At 31.8% G+C, this 15814-nt stretch overlaps 1 protein-coding gene and 5 non-coding genes across 6 annotated transcripts; 5 read left to right on the top strand and 1 right to left on the bottom strand.

The window, feature by feature from the left end:
- The first annotated feature begins 811 nt into the window (after positions 1–811).
- On the top strand, positions 812–885 carry TRNAI-AAU. The gene has a single exon. It is a non-coding gene; the product is annotated as a tRNA-Ile (tRNA).
- A 10598-nt stretch (positions 886–11483) lies between these two features.
- On the top strand, positions 11484–11557 carry TRNAI-AAU. The gene has a single exon. It is a non-coding gene; the product is annotated as a tRNA-Ile (tRNA).
- A 154-nt stretch (positions 11558–11711) lies between these two features.
- Positions 11712–11785, top strand: TRNAI-AAU. Its single transcript has one exon. It is a non-coding gene; the product is annotated as a tRNA-Ile (tRNA).
- Positions 11786–11983: 198 nt separating this feature from the next.
- On the top strand, positions 11984–12057 carry TRNAI-AAU. Its single transcript has one exon. It is a non-coding gene; the product is annotated as a tRNA-Ile (tRNA).
- A 165-nt stretch (positions 12058–12222) lies between these two features.
- Positions 12223–12296, top strand: TRNAI-AAU. The gene has a single exon. It is a non-coding gene; the product is annotated as a tRNA-Ile (tRNA).
- A 1944-nt stretch (positions 12297–14240) lies between these two features.
- On the bottom strand, positions 14241–15559 carry LOC114164649 (citrate-binding protein-like). The gene is given in 3 exon segments (XM_028049386.1): positions 14241–14567; positions 14569–14880; positions 15252–15559. Coding segments are annotated over 3 exon segments (657 nt in total). The 5' UTR covers positions 15519–15559; the 3' UTR covers positions 14241–14489.
- Between the last annotated feature and the right edge of the window lie 255 nt (positions 15560–15814).

The following is a 15814-nucleotide window of genomic DNA, read 5'->3' as shown; positions in this document are numbered from 1 at the left end:
CTCTCCTTTTGGCTACAAGAAACTATTTTTTTCAGAAAATAGAATCACAATATGTATTTGCTAAAATAGGTATTTGTTATACTTACTATTTTTTTCAAGGATTTTCTAATTTATTGAATGTGTTTGGAATATTGTAATCAATTCTACACTAGATCAGATATCTTATGCAATAATGGTACAAAGATTGTAAGGGTAAAAAATAGTATTAAATTCCTTAACTTTCTATAGGGAAATGGTTATATATATATATATATATATATATATATATATATATATATATATATATATATATATATATATATATATATATATATATATATATATATATATATATATATATATATGAAACAATGGCCATAATAAGTAACTCCAAATTCATGGGTATTCTAAGCTTATTTTATTGGATTTGACGTTTCTCCAACTTCGGTTCTGATTATCTAAAAGTAGTTGTCATTTTTTATATTCTTTTAGTTATCATTATTAATGGATGTTAATACATATTTTAAAAGCTTAAATATAAATATTATAATATATTGTTGCAGGTGAGATCAATTGAATCGTGGCACTTAAATTGTTACGCTTTTAAGTAAAAAGGGTTGCACTCTGACTAATGGTTATAGCTTTAGGCCTAATGGTAAGCACTCGGTCTTAATCGTGACGCTTAAGCGCTCAATCTTAACATATATTGGTTTAAATTTACACACGGACACACACATACATATATATTGGTTTAAAATATACATGTCTAACGTTGGTATTATATATTGATAAACTAACGATAAAAGGTGTAACAACAACAACATAACAAAGTGGCCTATTAGCTCAGTTGGTTAGAGCGTCGTGCTAATAACGCGAAGGTCGCAGGTTCGAGACCTACATGGGCCAAATGTGGTGAGCTTTTTATTTGGTAGGTAAATAAATTATTCCTCCATGTTATCTGTACCAAACGGAGAACCCCAATTTTGTTGCCATCCGCTTTTATTCTTAGTTAGTTGTTACGCAAAGGGTTTAGGGTTTCCTTGATTGGGTTACTTTCGTTCTTCGAGTGGTAGATTTTTTCATATTGGAGGTAAAGTTTCATCCTTTCACCATTTTTGTTTTGGAGTGGTTTTTTTTTCAGTTGTGTTTAGGATTTTTTTTCGAATCCCCTAATTTTTTGGAATCCTTTGTTGTGGTTTGGTTTGTGTTGATCAAAGTATATGGGGTTATTATTGGTAAGGTATATGACATTGTTATGGACCACAACTTGAAACTAGTTCCCACTCAATCTCAAGCCAGTTAAATAAGATGAGTGATCAATTCATCCAACAACAAACATAAACTAACTCACAAACATATAATGACAACATACTTTGATAAATAAAATAGTACCAATACAAGCGAGTTCCAAAGGATTACATCTTGGCTTTAACACTTAGAGAGATTTAGCTCCTCATACTAGATGAGAACATTACAACACATGAAAGAATCATCTCTTTTTTACCCTCAAATATCTACTAATTACAAGGGTAAATGTCTAAAAGAACTCTCTAGGAGTCTCTCAAAAGAAACTTACAAAAAGTTTGTCAAAACAAGGATGCAACTCTGTTTTTATAAACTATCCATAGCAGTGTTCAATAGTGCACTTATGGCTCCAAGATTTCCTCCCTAGGCGGGTTTCCTTCATGGCTCAGGCCTCATGCTTTGGTGCTGCAGCTCCTGAGATAACTTCCTAGAAAAGATATTTTCATGGCTTAGCCTCAGGTTAGTGCTTGAGGTTTCCTTTTTCAATGGGTATGCTAATGTGGCTCGAGCCTTAAATATGCGCTCAGCTGCACTAGTGTCAATTTTGCCTAGAATTGCTTGACATTCACTCATTTTCTTTATTTTTTTCATTTTGATTCTTTGTTGATACTGGAAAATGCAAAACAAGCTAAACTGGTGTGATTTATACAGAAACTCGTTGAAATAAAAACAAGATAACTAAGTGTCAAAATCATTTTAAATTTATCACATATTGGACACTTATCAAAGATTTAACGTTGCCTTTCTTTGGAGGTCGTCTGTAACATCCCTAGGGAATATTACTTATATAAAATAAATAAAAGGAAACGAATGTAAAACGTCGTAATAATTAATATTCGCAAAACGAGGGAAAATTCAAAATATTTAAACATCGTGCAAAAGTTTATAAAACATAAATAACAAGAGTATTACAAGTTCCAAAAATTCTTATTCATAATTGAAAACATAACAAAACATAGTAAAAATCTCCTAGCTCTAATCCCCAAGCTAGCCCTCACTCCGTCACCTGAGCATCCTCAGCATCACCTGTATCAACATCTGCTCCCGTGTAACAAATCAAACGATCACCGCCATACACAAACAGAAAGGGTGAGCTGATAAAAATAAAGATACCATATATATAATACACAAGAAAAGTCATACACCCATCTTATTCAATCTACTTAGTTCTTGACCAAGACCTTAACCCCAAGGCTTTTCAACCTTCAAATCACACAAATGGTTAGCCTTGGACTTGGGAATATGATGCTCGCATAAACCTGCCTGCTCGTGGTTCTGCTTCTACGAACCTCCCCGCTCGTAGTTCTACTCTACGAACCTCCCCGCTCATAGTCCTGCTCTACAGACATGCCCGCCCATAGTCCAACACATGTGATCCACCAGCCCCATACCTCCCCGCACGTGGCATCTCTCAAGTGTGAGCACGGAACATACGAACCTACCTCGCTCGTATCCCCACACGAGAGTAACTGGATATGAACCTCCCTACTCATATCATCACATGTTAACCACCATCCATGAACCTGCCCGCTCATGGCACAACATCTCCCGATCCAAGTATAGTATCGTTGCATTAAAACATAACACAGACAAACCATAGACAGCCACGTTACCGCCTGGCGCAACCTAAATGCAGTCAGGCGAAATCTGCCCAGACCGCTTGGCGGCACAAGCCTCGCCGCCAGGCGCCAAGTGAGTTTAGTGCCTTTGTGGCGGATCATACCTTACTGCCAGGCGCTGTGCAGTGCAGGGACATCTCTGGAGGTTCTATCGCCTGGCGTACCAACCTATGCCGCCAAACGCTATATCAGTAGCGAAATTCTACTAGTTTTTAGCACCCAATACAACTTGGTTTACTACTAGATCCCAGCATCCAACACTACATTCATCCACTCATACACACTATCTTGGCAATTCTACAATCCTCATATGGTTTAATTTTCTATTAATCATAATGATTAAGTCCCTCAATCAAGACCTATACAACCACCAATCCAATGCCTTACAATTAGATAGTTTATTACTTCTACTCTGCATTGATATTAACACTTTTTCCTCAATTACCTTCCTACTAAGTGATACTGTCATTGAGAATTCCACAATCTGCTATATTAAATATGTCCAGGTTCAAAACCTATAACTCATGCTCCACACTCAATCATCTCAACTAAGCGATTTATACTTAACCAATTATTTTCATAGCCTTTCCTTCTTCAGATGCTATACCCAATTCCATGTACCTCATCTATGTATATGAGCCACTAATGACACCCTAAGCCCATAATCATGTTCACAATTGTTCAATACACTTATACCAGAACTATGCTTCCAAACTTGAAACTTTTATTTGGAATTGTTATTCTCTCTTCCTTTCCTTAACATTCCTACCAACACACCATAACATAGTCCTACTTTCAAACTTTTGCCATTCAACTACTCAATTCTCATAGGTATATTGTTCCTTCTAGTGTCATCAATTAAATTCTAGTACCACTCACTCACCCTAGTTTCTCTCTCTTTTCCCACCACCAAAAACTCGCAAACCATGGCCTATGCTTTGCCATCGCCTGACGGCTAGTAAAACGCCGCCAAGCAGTGTATCAGAACTCAGCCTAAACCTAGGCTTCTCCATACCTGCGAGAATTTCAGTCCACTACCAGTATCCATACCTATTGCTAAACACACCCAGATGCGACAATACATATATAATAGACTACACTTCTGCTCATAATTCAATTCATAAAGTTTTCTTAACCTCTACCAGCGCGTATGATCATGGGTTATCAAGCTCGAGTGGGTCTAAAACTCTACCATATCCACAATTTTGATCAGTTTCATGTTAACATAGCACCCAATAGGGTTTACACGTATCGATTCTAGGAATCACATTGACTTCCCACACAAATAGCATCAAAACAATCCAAAGACCGCAAGCCCTGTCGCGCCGCCTGGCGGATATTCATCCATGTTAGGCGGTTTAAGCCAACAAAAACAAAAACAATGCACAAATTGATGAACCGCCTAGCGGCTCGGGCCTCACCACCAGGCGGTTTCTGGGCAGAAACCAAAAAACGTGAAAACAGCACAACGAGGGAATGGGTTCATGCAATAGGGTTCATTCAATGAAACAGTACGTAATATAGGATTCAAACATGCGAAAGTAGCTCCCCTTACCCGGACTTCCTTGCTCAATTCACGTTTGATGTGCCTCCTTAGCCAATAATCTCCCCTTCCTACCCATTTGGCTGCCTCTTGACAGCTAGGGTTCCTAAGGCCCTTTCAATTTCATGCCAAAGGAAAATTTGGCAAAAACAGAGTAAATTTTGTTCTTAGCAAGGTTTGAACCCACACCCCATCAATTAATAAGTCAAATGCACAACCAATTCAACCAATTCACAATTATGATAATTTTTATAATTTTAGGATTTCATTACCACGTCTAGCATTTAAGTATATCATCATGATAATGCACAAATTAAAATAACACACAATTGGCATACATAAGACTCAAATCCAAGTCCTTTCACACAATTAAGTACTCTCAACCACTTAAGCTAGTACTTTTCCACATTATAGCACTCCACATTAAATACCTTAAAGGCTTCTATTACCCCCGCATTTATTAAATAATTATTTAACTAAGTATTTAATTTTCTCGTGTCGTACATCTTCCTCTACCTAGATTTCTAATAGTTTGAATTGACTCGTCATCTCTTTTTAGTAGTAGAATTTTTCCCCTCTTCCACCACATTAACCCAAATAAAAGCTAATTTCAATTATTTGCAAGTCAAACTTCCTCAAACGTACAAGAATTAAGGATCATCTGAGAATTTGTATGGTGTGAATCATTTTATTATAAGTCTTAAGAATTATTTCTAATAAGAGTAGTATCTTTTAAAGAAGGCATACTAGCAAAGCAACCAGAATGCACTAACACATGACTAGTAGTAATATCAAGATTATACACAAGAGAATACCCATCCTTAACACTAAAGTAATGTCTGACTTTTTGAAAATTAAGTTTTGAAATTATGATTCTATAACTGAAAAGTTGTTCAAATATCTTATTCAAGTATTCAATATTTTAATTATAATGTTACTTTTTATTTGAATATAAAAGTTTACAAATTTTAGAAAATTCAAATATATTGAATTTATTTATTTTTTTAATTTTAATAATATATTTATTTATTTTTTAATTTTAATATTTGTTTAGATAAAATAATTTAATTATAAGTAGACATAAAATCATCACCAAAAGTTAAAAAAATATCATGCATGCATCAACAAAAATAAAAATTTGCGTGACATTCACAAAAATAAAATATCGATATTAATTAAGAAAAATCTCACAAACGTTAAGTCAAGAATAATTTCAACTTACGTTTATAGATAAATAATCTCAATAGCGTCATCAATTTGCATTGATAAAAAGTAGCATTGATCTTGATGAAAAAAATCTAGTTCACATAAAATAAAATAGTCATGTCAATATTATTAAAGAAAATCTTATTTAATCTTGGTCTATATTTTAATTGCGTTAGTTGAAACCTCAACTTAAATCAACAAAAAGTAAAAAAAAGTATATTTAATATCAGCTTAAAAGACATGACTAATGTTAATAAAGATGAATCACAATTACTTACATTAACACAAAAGTTTTGGTAATAGAAAGCAAAAAATATTCATATTTGACTTCAACATATGGAAAAATCTTATTGAACATCAATTGAAAAACTAAAACCGAATTGATGACACTTCAAGTCAACATATTTTAACTAAATTGGATTACAATATTTCAACTGAGATCCGATAAAAAATAATAACTCATGAATATATTAAAGAAAAGTATGAGGAAAGAAACAGTATTTTGAATTTTAAATTATAATATTTTTATTAAATTTAACTTTTTTTATTTTAAGTGCTCAAATTATTTTTTTATCAATTTTTTTGAATTTATTTAATAATATATATTTAAGCATTATATTTTACCTTAAAATATTTTAATTCTTTTCATAGATATAAACTATTCGCTGCAAATTTTCACGGACACAATTTTCATGTCTATGAAATCAAACATTTACAGGATTTGGAAAAAAAAAATGAAAGAATGTCAATTTGTTCATCAAATTAAAAAAATTGTTAAATATGTTTTTATCCCTTAATTTTAGTGAATTTTGGAATTAGTCAATTTCAAAACTTTAGACCAATTTAGTCACTCATCTTTCGAAATACGTAGATTTAGTCTTTTTAATCAAATTTTGTTAAATTTATTTGACATTTTAAACACGTTTTATAATAGTATTTAACTTAATATTAAAGCAAAAATGTGTCAAATATTATAAACAAATCAAGTACAATCTTAAAATACGTACGAAATATCAAATAAAGATAAATGATTAAATTGATCTAAAATTTTAAAATAGATTAATTCTAAAATTTACTAAAAGTTAAGAGACCAAAAGTATATTTAACCTTTGAAAAAACAAATATAATCAATCTTTTTGTTCTCGGGACACTACACTAAAGTACACGGTAAACTTTTGAATTCAATTACACCAAAGTTAAAGGGTCAATCTTGGTAACCTATTCTCCTCCGATAGCAGACTTATCATTTGTTGAATTGAAATAGTTTATGCTAGTGATTTGATGCTCCTATACTGCAATGCAATTGATCCTATGGAGTTACTGTGATTAGAAACAGAACTTTATTTCTAACCAAACTAATTCAGTAAAAATCTGGTTAATCATTACAATAAAATATTTTATTAACGATCGATTTTAGAGATTAAAATTCGTTAGTTATTATTCGTTAGTTATTATAGTAACTATTTAGATATTAATTTATAAAATAAAAAATTATTAATTATTAAAATAGTCAATCATTATGAATAAAAAATCATAATTTAGTTTGTAAAATTTAGCTACTAAAGTTTTAATAACGAAAGAAAATTAATCACTAAATATTAACTACTAAAGTTTTTACTACCAAAAAAATTAGTTTCTAAATTAGTTAATTAATTAACGACAAATATAGCGATCAATTATAACTTTTTATTCAGTAAAAATCTGGTTAATCATTACAATAAAATATTTCATTAACAATCGATTTTAGTGATTAAAATTCGTTAGTTATTATTCGTTAGTTATTATAGTAACTAATTTAGATATTAATTTATAAAATAAAAAATTATTAATTATTAAAATATTCATTATTACGAATAAAAAATCATAATTAGTTTGTAAAATTTAGCAACTAAAGTTTTAATAACGAAAGAAAATTGATCACTAAATATTAACTACTAAAATTTTTGCTACCAAAAGAATTAGTTTCTAAATTAGTTAATTAATTAACGACAAATATAGCGATCAATTATAACTTTTTATTCATAATGAATATTTTAATAATCAATAATTTTTATTTTATAAATTGATATTTAAATGGGTCATTATAGTAACTAACAATTTTTAGTCACTAAAATAGATATTTTTTATAATGAATTTGATATAAAATAGAAATTTAGAAACTATAAATTTATTATTTATTACTTGACCAACTCATGTAAAATGAACCTAATTAAGTCTCCTCAATGAAGCCAAATGGTGGTCAACAAAAATAGATGAGACGTTCTTGTCATCTAGGTTTTCAAAAATGCATGCATATGCTACTTACTTTTCAGATTGTTAGAAAATATCACACAATGGATTGAGAAAACTTGATTCTTAGCATTCAATGTTCACTAATAAATCTTTGCCTTCTACGAGAGGGAATCTACACTATTCTGCAAATTATCACAAGGGGAGAAAGGATTCATCACACTATCTTTTCAATCATGCATCATTTTCCTTTTTGTTAACTTTTCCATGCAATTATCAGATTGGAACTTAGGGTAGTGAATGCGAATTTATGTTATTTTGTCTTATAGTGTTTTATTGCAGGTATAGTCAACATGAGTATGAGACAAAGACCCTTCCCAAATTCCTAATTGTATCCGAAAGCCATCAACTAGCTATTTTATTTTTTGATTAAACATTCATTAAAAGAAGAGATATTGAAGAGAAAATACATATATATAGATTCTAGATAAGAAAAAACTATGAAGAATTCTTCATGTGAAACTTGAAATTTTGTAAAATGTAAAAGTGTTAGATCATAAACTGATCATCGAAAAAAATCTATTAAGATTGGTCAAGGATGGAAAAAGTTTTGTTATGATAATAACTTAAAAGGAGGATACCGTCTTCTGTTTCAAAGTGGGAGCCAAAAAATTACATAAACTTTAAAAGTTTTTGCTAATGAGTAAACATATTTTATTTTTGTTTTAAAATGTTGTTTGTAGTGATTTTTGGAATGTGCTTCTATTTACAAGAATGAAACAGAAGCACAAAAGTTCTGAACTTTCTGATATTTCCATTTTCATCTACAATTAAGTGTTGTTTATGTATATTTGACCTGTACTTATGTGTTCATTTATTTGATTCATTGATGCTTTCACTGGTATTTTATCACATTATGAAAAAACTTATGTATGTCATGGATTCATAAATTTAGTCCTACATTTTGAAATATTCATATACTTTTTTCAAGAAAAAAGCTATTTCAACATGGAAGTGGTTTTAAATGTGAAATATTCATATACTTTTTGGAGTACATTTTCATATTAAACTATTCTCACTATTAGCACACATTTTTTTAAAAACATATGAAAAAATAATTCATTAATTCAATAAAAGGCATATCATTTATACTTATATATATGTTATTTGAAAAGGTTATAATGTTAATATATACTAAAACAAAATTTAGGGTGTTGCCCCGGTATACAAACTAGTTTGATTTAATGGTGAGGTTTTGAGAAGATATTCTTAAACTTGTCTTGCGAAAGGTTGGAAGTCAAGAAAATTGTTTGTGTTTATTTTTCTTTTAGGGCGTTTCTTCCTTCACTTTACTTTTCTCTTTCCGCATCTCAATAAAATATGTAATTCCCAAACTACCCATAATCAAAATTATATAATAAAAGTTTTTATACATTTATTTTTTTTAAATTAAATTGAGTATTTTAGAAGATATTTTCGGATTTAAAAACATCTTTTGAAACACTTAAGTTAAAATGTATAATAAAATTATTCTAGATTGAGTATTAAAAAAGTATTTTTAAAGCTGAAAATATATTTCAAAACATATGCGAAATATAAAAATATTTTTTAATCGAATATTTTAAAAGATATTTTCGAGTTCATAAATGTAAAATATTCAATCTAAAAAATATTTTCATATATCAATTTTTTTGTTTTGGAATACATTTTCATTTTAAAAAATATCTTGTAAAATATTCTATCTAAAATATATTTAAAAAAATATATATTTTTTGAATTACTGAATACGAAAGAAATATCTTCTTTTAAATGACAACTCAATGGATTGAAATGGGCTGAATCATGTACTTTTAGACTCTCTTTTTGCTACAAGAAACTATTTTTTCAGAAAATAGAATCATAATATTTATTTGTTAAAATAGGCATTTTTTATACTTACTATTTTTTTTCTTTTTCAAAGATTTTCTAATTTATTGAATTTATTTGGAGTACTGTAATCAATTTTACACTTGATCTGATATCTTATGCAATAATAGTACAAAGATTATTCCCGAAACATGTGTAAGGGTAAAAAATGGTATTAAAATTCCTTAACTTTCTATTGGGAAGTAATTATGTATGAAACAATGGCCATGATAAGTAACTCCAAATTCATGGGTATTCTAAGCTGATTTTATTGGATTTGGCATTTCTCCAACTTCAGTTAAGAGGATCTAAAAATTGTTATTGTTATTGTATGGTTGGAACCAAGCGATCTCAAGAGCCTTCAGCCTTCTTCATCCTTTTCTCCTCCTTTTATCACTGATCCTGATCCACCGTCAGAAGTGGGGTACCTGCAAGCACTCCGATGCTTAAGTCAGAAACAACCCAAACTTTCTAGGCACTATATGAATTTTAGATTAGATACCCCCTGTCAGTCAGTGAATTGTTCCTTATATTACCTGGCATTATTCCCGACTTTATTACCTACAGGGCGGTTTTCTTCTCCCATTAAGCACTAAGGAATCTAATCAATGTTGTAACTGCCTAAACCTTAATAGTAACATTTCCAAATTCTCATTGATGTTGAACTTTTAAGCTCTTGGACCCGTGTGTTATCTTCACCATCATTAGAACATATCTGCTTCTCTGCGCTGCTAGCCCATTACGTACCAGGTCCCTTAGGTCGAGATGTATCAGGCCCCTTAGGCCGAGATGTACCCGGCCTTTCAGGCCTGGATGTGCTTGCTATCCTGTTAGGCCACGGAACGCGCATTGCCTCTAGTGGCCCAGATGTACCTGACCACTAGGCCGTGGTGTACACGGATACTGGGCCGGGGTATATGTATCTATCTGCACCACACTGAGTCTATCTTCCTTTCTCCCCATCTTCCTCTAATGAATGTGCCTTATCTTGAACAACACCCTTTTCCTGATGTGCCCGTGTTCGAGTACATCCCTCCCAGGCTTCCCTACTGTACTTAATTAATGGGATGTACACAGACACCCTATACAGTTATCATTTTCTTTTATATTCTTTTAGTTATCATGATTAATCAATGTTAATACGTATTTTAAAAACTAAAATTTAAATATTACAATATATTGTTGCAGATGGCGTCAATTGTCTCGTGACGGAGGTCAAGTGGGTCGGGTCACAATCAAATTGTGACGTTTGGACTGTTACGTTCTTAAGTAAAAATAGTTGTGTTCCAACTAATAATTATAACTTTTAGCTTAGTGGTAAGCGATCGATCCCAACAATTGGAATTAGAACCAAGGTCATGAGTACAATTCCTAATGGACAATTCTTAACATAAGAATTTTGTTTTGTTTATAATACTATAAACTTGTAATATTATTTTTTTTCTACCATTATATAATTATTATCATTATTTGATGATGTTTCAATTGGGATTAAACTATTAAATGTCTTATCCACAGAGTATGATTGGTTTAATCACAAATTTTTCTTTTTAAAATCATAGTAACTCTTATATTGTGAATCAATTTTGTGTTCAAACCTCATGTTAAATTAAATTGTTTAAGAATCAAATTGTATACTAGAATCACAAGTTATTAAACTGACAATAATATGTGTAACAACAATGACATGATGAAGTGGCCTATTAGCTCAGTTGGTTAGAGCGTTGTGCTAATAATACGAAGGTCGCATGTTCGAGACCTGCATGAGCCAATTGTGTTTGCTTTCCTTTTCATCCCTTTTTTTTATTTTTTTCTATTTGGTTCAAAGTTCCTATTTCCAATAGAGTCTTCATGAAAAACTTATGTTCTCTTTGACTTCTTTTGCCTTCCGCTTTTGTTCTCAGTTAGGGGTTATTGGTTGACGAGGCCTATTAGCTCAGTTGGTTAGAGCGTCGTGCTAATAACGCGAAGGTCGCAGGTTCGAGACCTGCATAGGCCAAATGTGATGCTTTTTATATATGCTTAATGCTTTTTATATATGCCTATTGTGTTTGCTTCCCTTCTCATCCTTTTTTTTATTTTGTTTTATTCATTTCAAAGTTCTTATTTTCATTAGTTTCTTCATGAAAAGCTTATGTTATCTTTGGATTCTCTTGCCGTCCACTTCTGTTCTCAGTTAGAGTTCATTAGTTAATGAGGCCTATTAGCTCACTTGGTTAGAGCATCGTGCTAATAACGTGAAAGTCGCAAGTTCGAGACCTGCATGGGCCAAATGTGATGCTTTTTATATGTGCCTATTGTGTTTGCTTCCCTTCTCATCCTTTTTTTTATTTGGTTCAAAGTTCCTATTTCCATTAGTTTCATGAAAAGCTTATGTTCTCTTTGGCTTCTCTTATCTTATGCTTTTGTTCTCAATTAGGGTTTATCAATTAACGAGGCTTATTAGCTCAATTGGTTAGAGCGTCGTGCTAATAACGCGAAGGTCGCAGGTTCAAGACCTACATTGGCCAAATAATGATGCTTTTTATATATGCTTATTGTGTTTGCTTCCTTTCTCATCTTTTTTTATTTTGTTTTATTTAGTTCAAAGTTCCTGTTTCCATTAGTTTCTTCATGAAAAGCTTATGTCCTCTTTGGCTTCTTTTGCCTTCCGCTTCTGTTCTCAATTAGGGTTTATTGGTCAATGAGGGTGGGTTTTCTTTCATTGGGGGGACTTTCGTTCTTTTAGCAGTGGTTTTTTTTCATCTTGGAGGTAAAGTTTCATCCTTTCGCCATTTTTGTTTTGGAGTGGTTTGTTTTTAGTTGTGTTTAGGGTTTTCTTTAAATCCCCTGATTTTTTGGATCCTTTGTTGTGGTTCGTGTTGATCAAAGTATCATTGTATAGGATATATGACTTTGTTATGGAACACTCTATTACCACTACAACATGAACTCGGACCATTTAGGAAACACATTTATGTGTCTGAGTTTTCTATGACCAAAATATGCACACTGAATTTGTGCTTCATGAGTTTTGTAGTGGATATTCTTAGACATTGATGGAGTTGTTTATTTACACTTTTTTGCAATGGTCACAAATGTTAAAGGTGTATATACAAATTTTTCTAGATGGATTGTTTGATTACAAATGTATACACACTTTGTGGATAAAAGTTGATGTTTAACTGTATTTGTAGAAAGTCATATATTATATATATGAAAAAAGTTGCAATACATTTGCCACATAAATAGTCTTTTTTTTGGTGTTTAATACTTTGGCATTATTTTAGGAATTGTTCAACCCCTGGTTTGATTTATTTTGTTGATTCTATCGTGTTCTGTCATTTATGCCATGTTATTGTATATTATTGATTTTGGTGATGTTGTTGTATGGCATGTCTAATTGGTTTATGTTGTTGGTTTCTAATTTGGTGAAAGTATTGAGTTTTTATTACATCTGGTTAGTTTCTGTTTTGAGTGACTTGGTTAGTGTTTCAAGTTATCTATAATGAGTAAGGATATTGAATATGGTAATTGCTCCATTAAGAATAAGGTCTATGTCGCTATGATACATTTTATTTGTATTTGAGAATTGAATAAGTCCTATTACTACAGTTGTTTGTTGACGTTTGTAGATACATTTGAGGCATTCATGTGGAATAAAATATGTTGGGTCTATTAATAGGCAGTTAAGAGCATAAGAGAATTTTTTTATTGAAAGAACGTGTTTTGGATGATTTACACTATTGAAGGAGTCTACGAAATTATCTAAGAACCTTCTTAGTAAATTATGTTCTAAGTGGGATGAAAGGAGTAGATGTTTTGAAATTAGATCCCAATTTATTCAATTTACTTTAGTAGATGTTTGTTTAGGACTTTGGCTTAGGGTGGTTGGTCCAAAATACAATTTAAAGAAATATAAGTGGATAGTAATTGTGGAAAGATGTTTAAAACTAACAACATTGATTTAAAAATGTTCTATGACTTCCTTTTGTAAAATTGTAAGGAAATTTTTGTACCTAAATTTTGTAAGGTTTATATATTGTTGGGCATCTCTGAATTTTTATTGTCAAATCGTAATGGTAAGGATTTTCCCAATTTTGTTTAAGGTTGTAGATGATATTGAAGGTCTTAGAAAATTAAATTAAGGTGTTGTTCTTTCTTATTTAAGAGAGGAGGAAGTAAAACAAATTGCCATGTAGATGGATGTGTTCATTTGGTGTAGGTATGAATTTATTACTTAGTTTTCTATGTAGGTACTTGGGAAAACTATGCATGTTGTAATGACGGATCTAGCGGGCCTTGCGATGAAATCCATGACTATGTTGATAAAGTCAATGCATCAACCACGGTTAAGATTCGAGAGTGTGATAATTCGTACTCCATTTGCCACCTATTAGAGAAGAAAGTTTCATAAATAGCTATATATATAATTTTTTTTCTTGTTTTTCGTGTGTTGTGTAAATGTTTATCGAGGAAGTTTTAAATGACGAGTAAATAGTTTCTCGCAACGGTTAATATGAAGTATAAGTATGAAAGGACAACGGACACCACTACAAGATTATAACAACCAATGACGAGGTAGATGGGTAACCTAGGATTAGGATATGGATTTCTAAACATTGCTTCTCTCAGTCCAAGTAAATTATTTAGGATCACATAACTAATTAAACAAGTTCTTTGCTTGCCTTATTATAGAACTTGGAACTGAAACAAAAGCTAATTCAATCTCTAATATCTTCTAAAAAGCTTGATATCCCTCCATCGAGATTCCATATAGGGGGAAGCACCTTCCTGTGCGTAAACCCCAAACTTCATGTAGTGAACGCCGGCTCCACGACCATTTCCATTAAATTTCCGGATCCCGTCGATATAAATCTTCACGTTGTTGGCACCCACGTCATGGATGACGTTGAAACGGTGCCACTTATTATAGATGTTTTGTTGTAGAGTAGTTGACTGGTAGTGAGTGAGAGATCCACCATAGACCCTAGTCTGAGAGGTTGTGGCATGGGTGGCTCCACCGAACACTTGTTGGATGCATGTCCCGGTTGTGCCACTGGGGACGTAGAAATGCCCTTCAAATTGCCACACACCAGATGTATAATCGTACCCCTGCAAAGTCAAATTTATTCAGGATTTTTCTAGGATGTAAATTGTTGTTAATAGTTCAAGTGTGAGAGAATAGTTAAAGTGTGAGTTAAAATTCCACATTAAATAAAATAGAAAAGACTAAAGACTATATAAGATGAAAGTCCAACCGTCTTATTGTTTTAAGTTTTTTGGTTAAACGTTGTATAAAATAACTCGTATGTAAAAGACTAATGTTATATGTATAAATCAAACATAAATGAATATAAATGAAAAATGATATTCATGAGACAATCATTTGAAGCTTAGTGGGTATACTTCACTGCAAGATGATTATGATTCATGATTATGAAGAGTATGATGGATAGGGAAATAGGTGGAAGTTAGTCCTATACCGTGATACGAATCTCAGTTCGTGGTGCTGTTTGGCTGGTAGTGGTGTGAGGCTTGTCTGAGTTGTATACCCAAAGTCTGTGCACTCCATTTATAAAGGTGTAACGGTCGCCTTGTGAAACATCATAAGGCTTTTGGACCTGAAAGTTGGAACTAGTTAATGAAAGTTGGGTGAAGCCATCTGTGGGATCGGCAGCAACCAAGGAAAGAGTTGTGACACAGAGGAGAAATAACACAAGGGTTTGATGGAAAATGGGGTGGGACACCATTGCTGCAGATGAAGATGGTTACTTCTTTTTCCCCCAATGTTGTAAAGTGGGTAGTATATTCGAGGAAGGTTTCATGGACATGAGTATTTATACAACATATTATTCATACTCAAATGCTTCACATCACATTGCATCTTTATTCATTTCTCATTCATGCATCTCTTAACTTATCGTTTAAAACTATGAAAACGACACTTGGGATTTCAAGGAGGGCTTATAATTAACGAAAGGAAATTCAAGTAAAATAAATTAGTTTTTTTTGTAACATAACTTTAACTTATAAATTTTACACTTTT

Source organism: Vigna unguiculata, chromosome 9, assembly GCF_004118075.2.
Source record: "Vigna unguiculata cultivar IT97K-499-35 chromosome 9, ASM411807v1, whole genome shotgun sequence".
Taxonomy (NCBI): domain Eukaryota; kingdom Viridiplantae; phylum Streptophyta; class Magnoliopsida; order Fabales; family Fabaceae; genus Vigna; species Vigna unguiculata.
The sequence above is the reverse complement of the archived record's forward strand: the minus strand, read 5'-3'. Positions and strand labels throughout refer to the sequence as shown.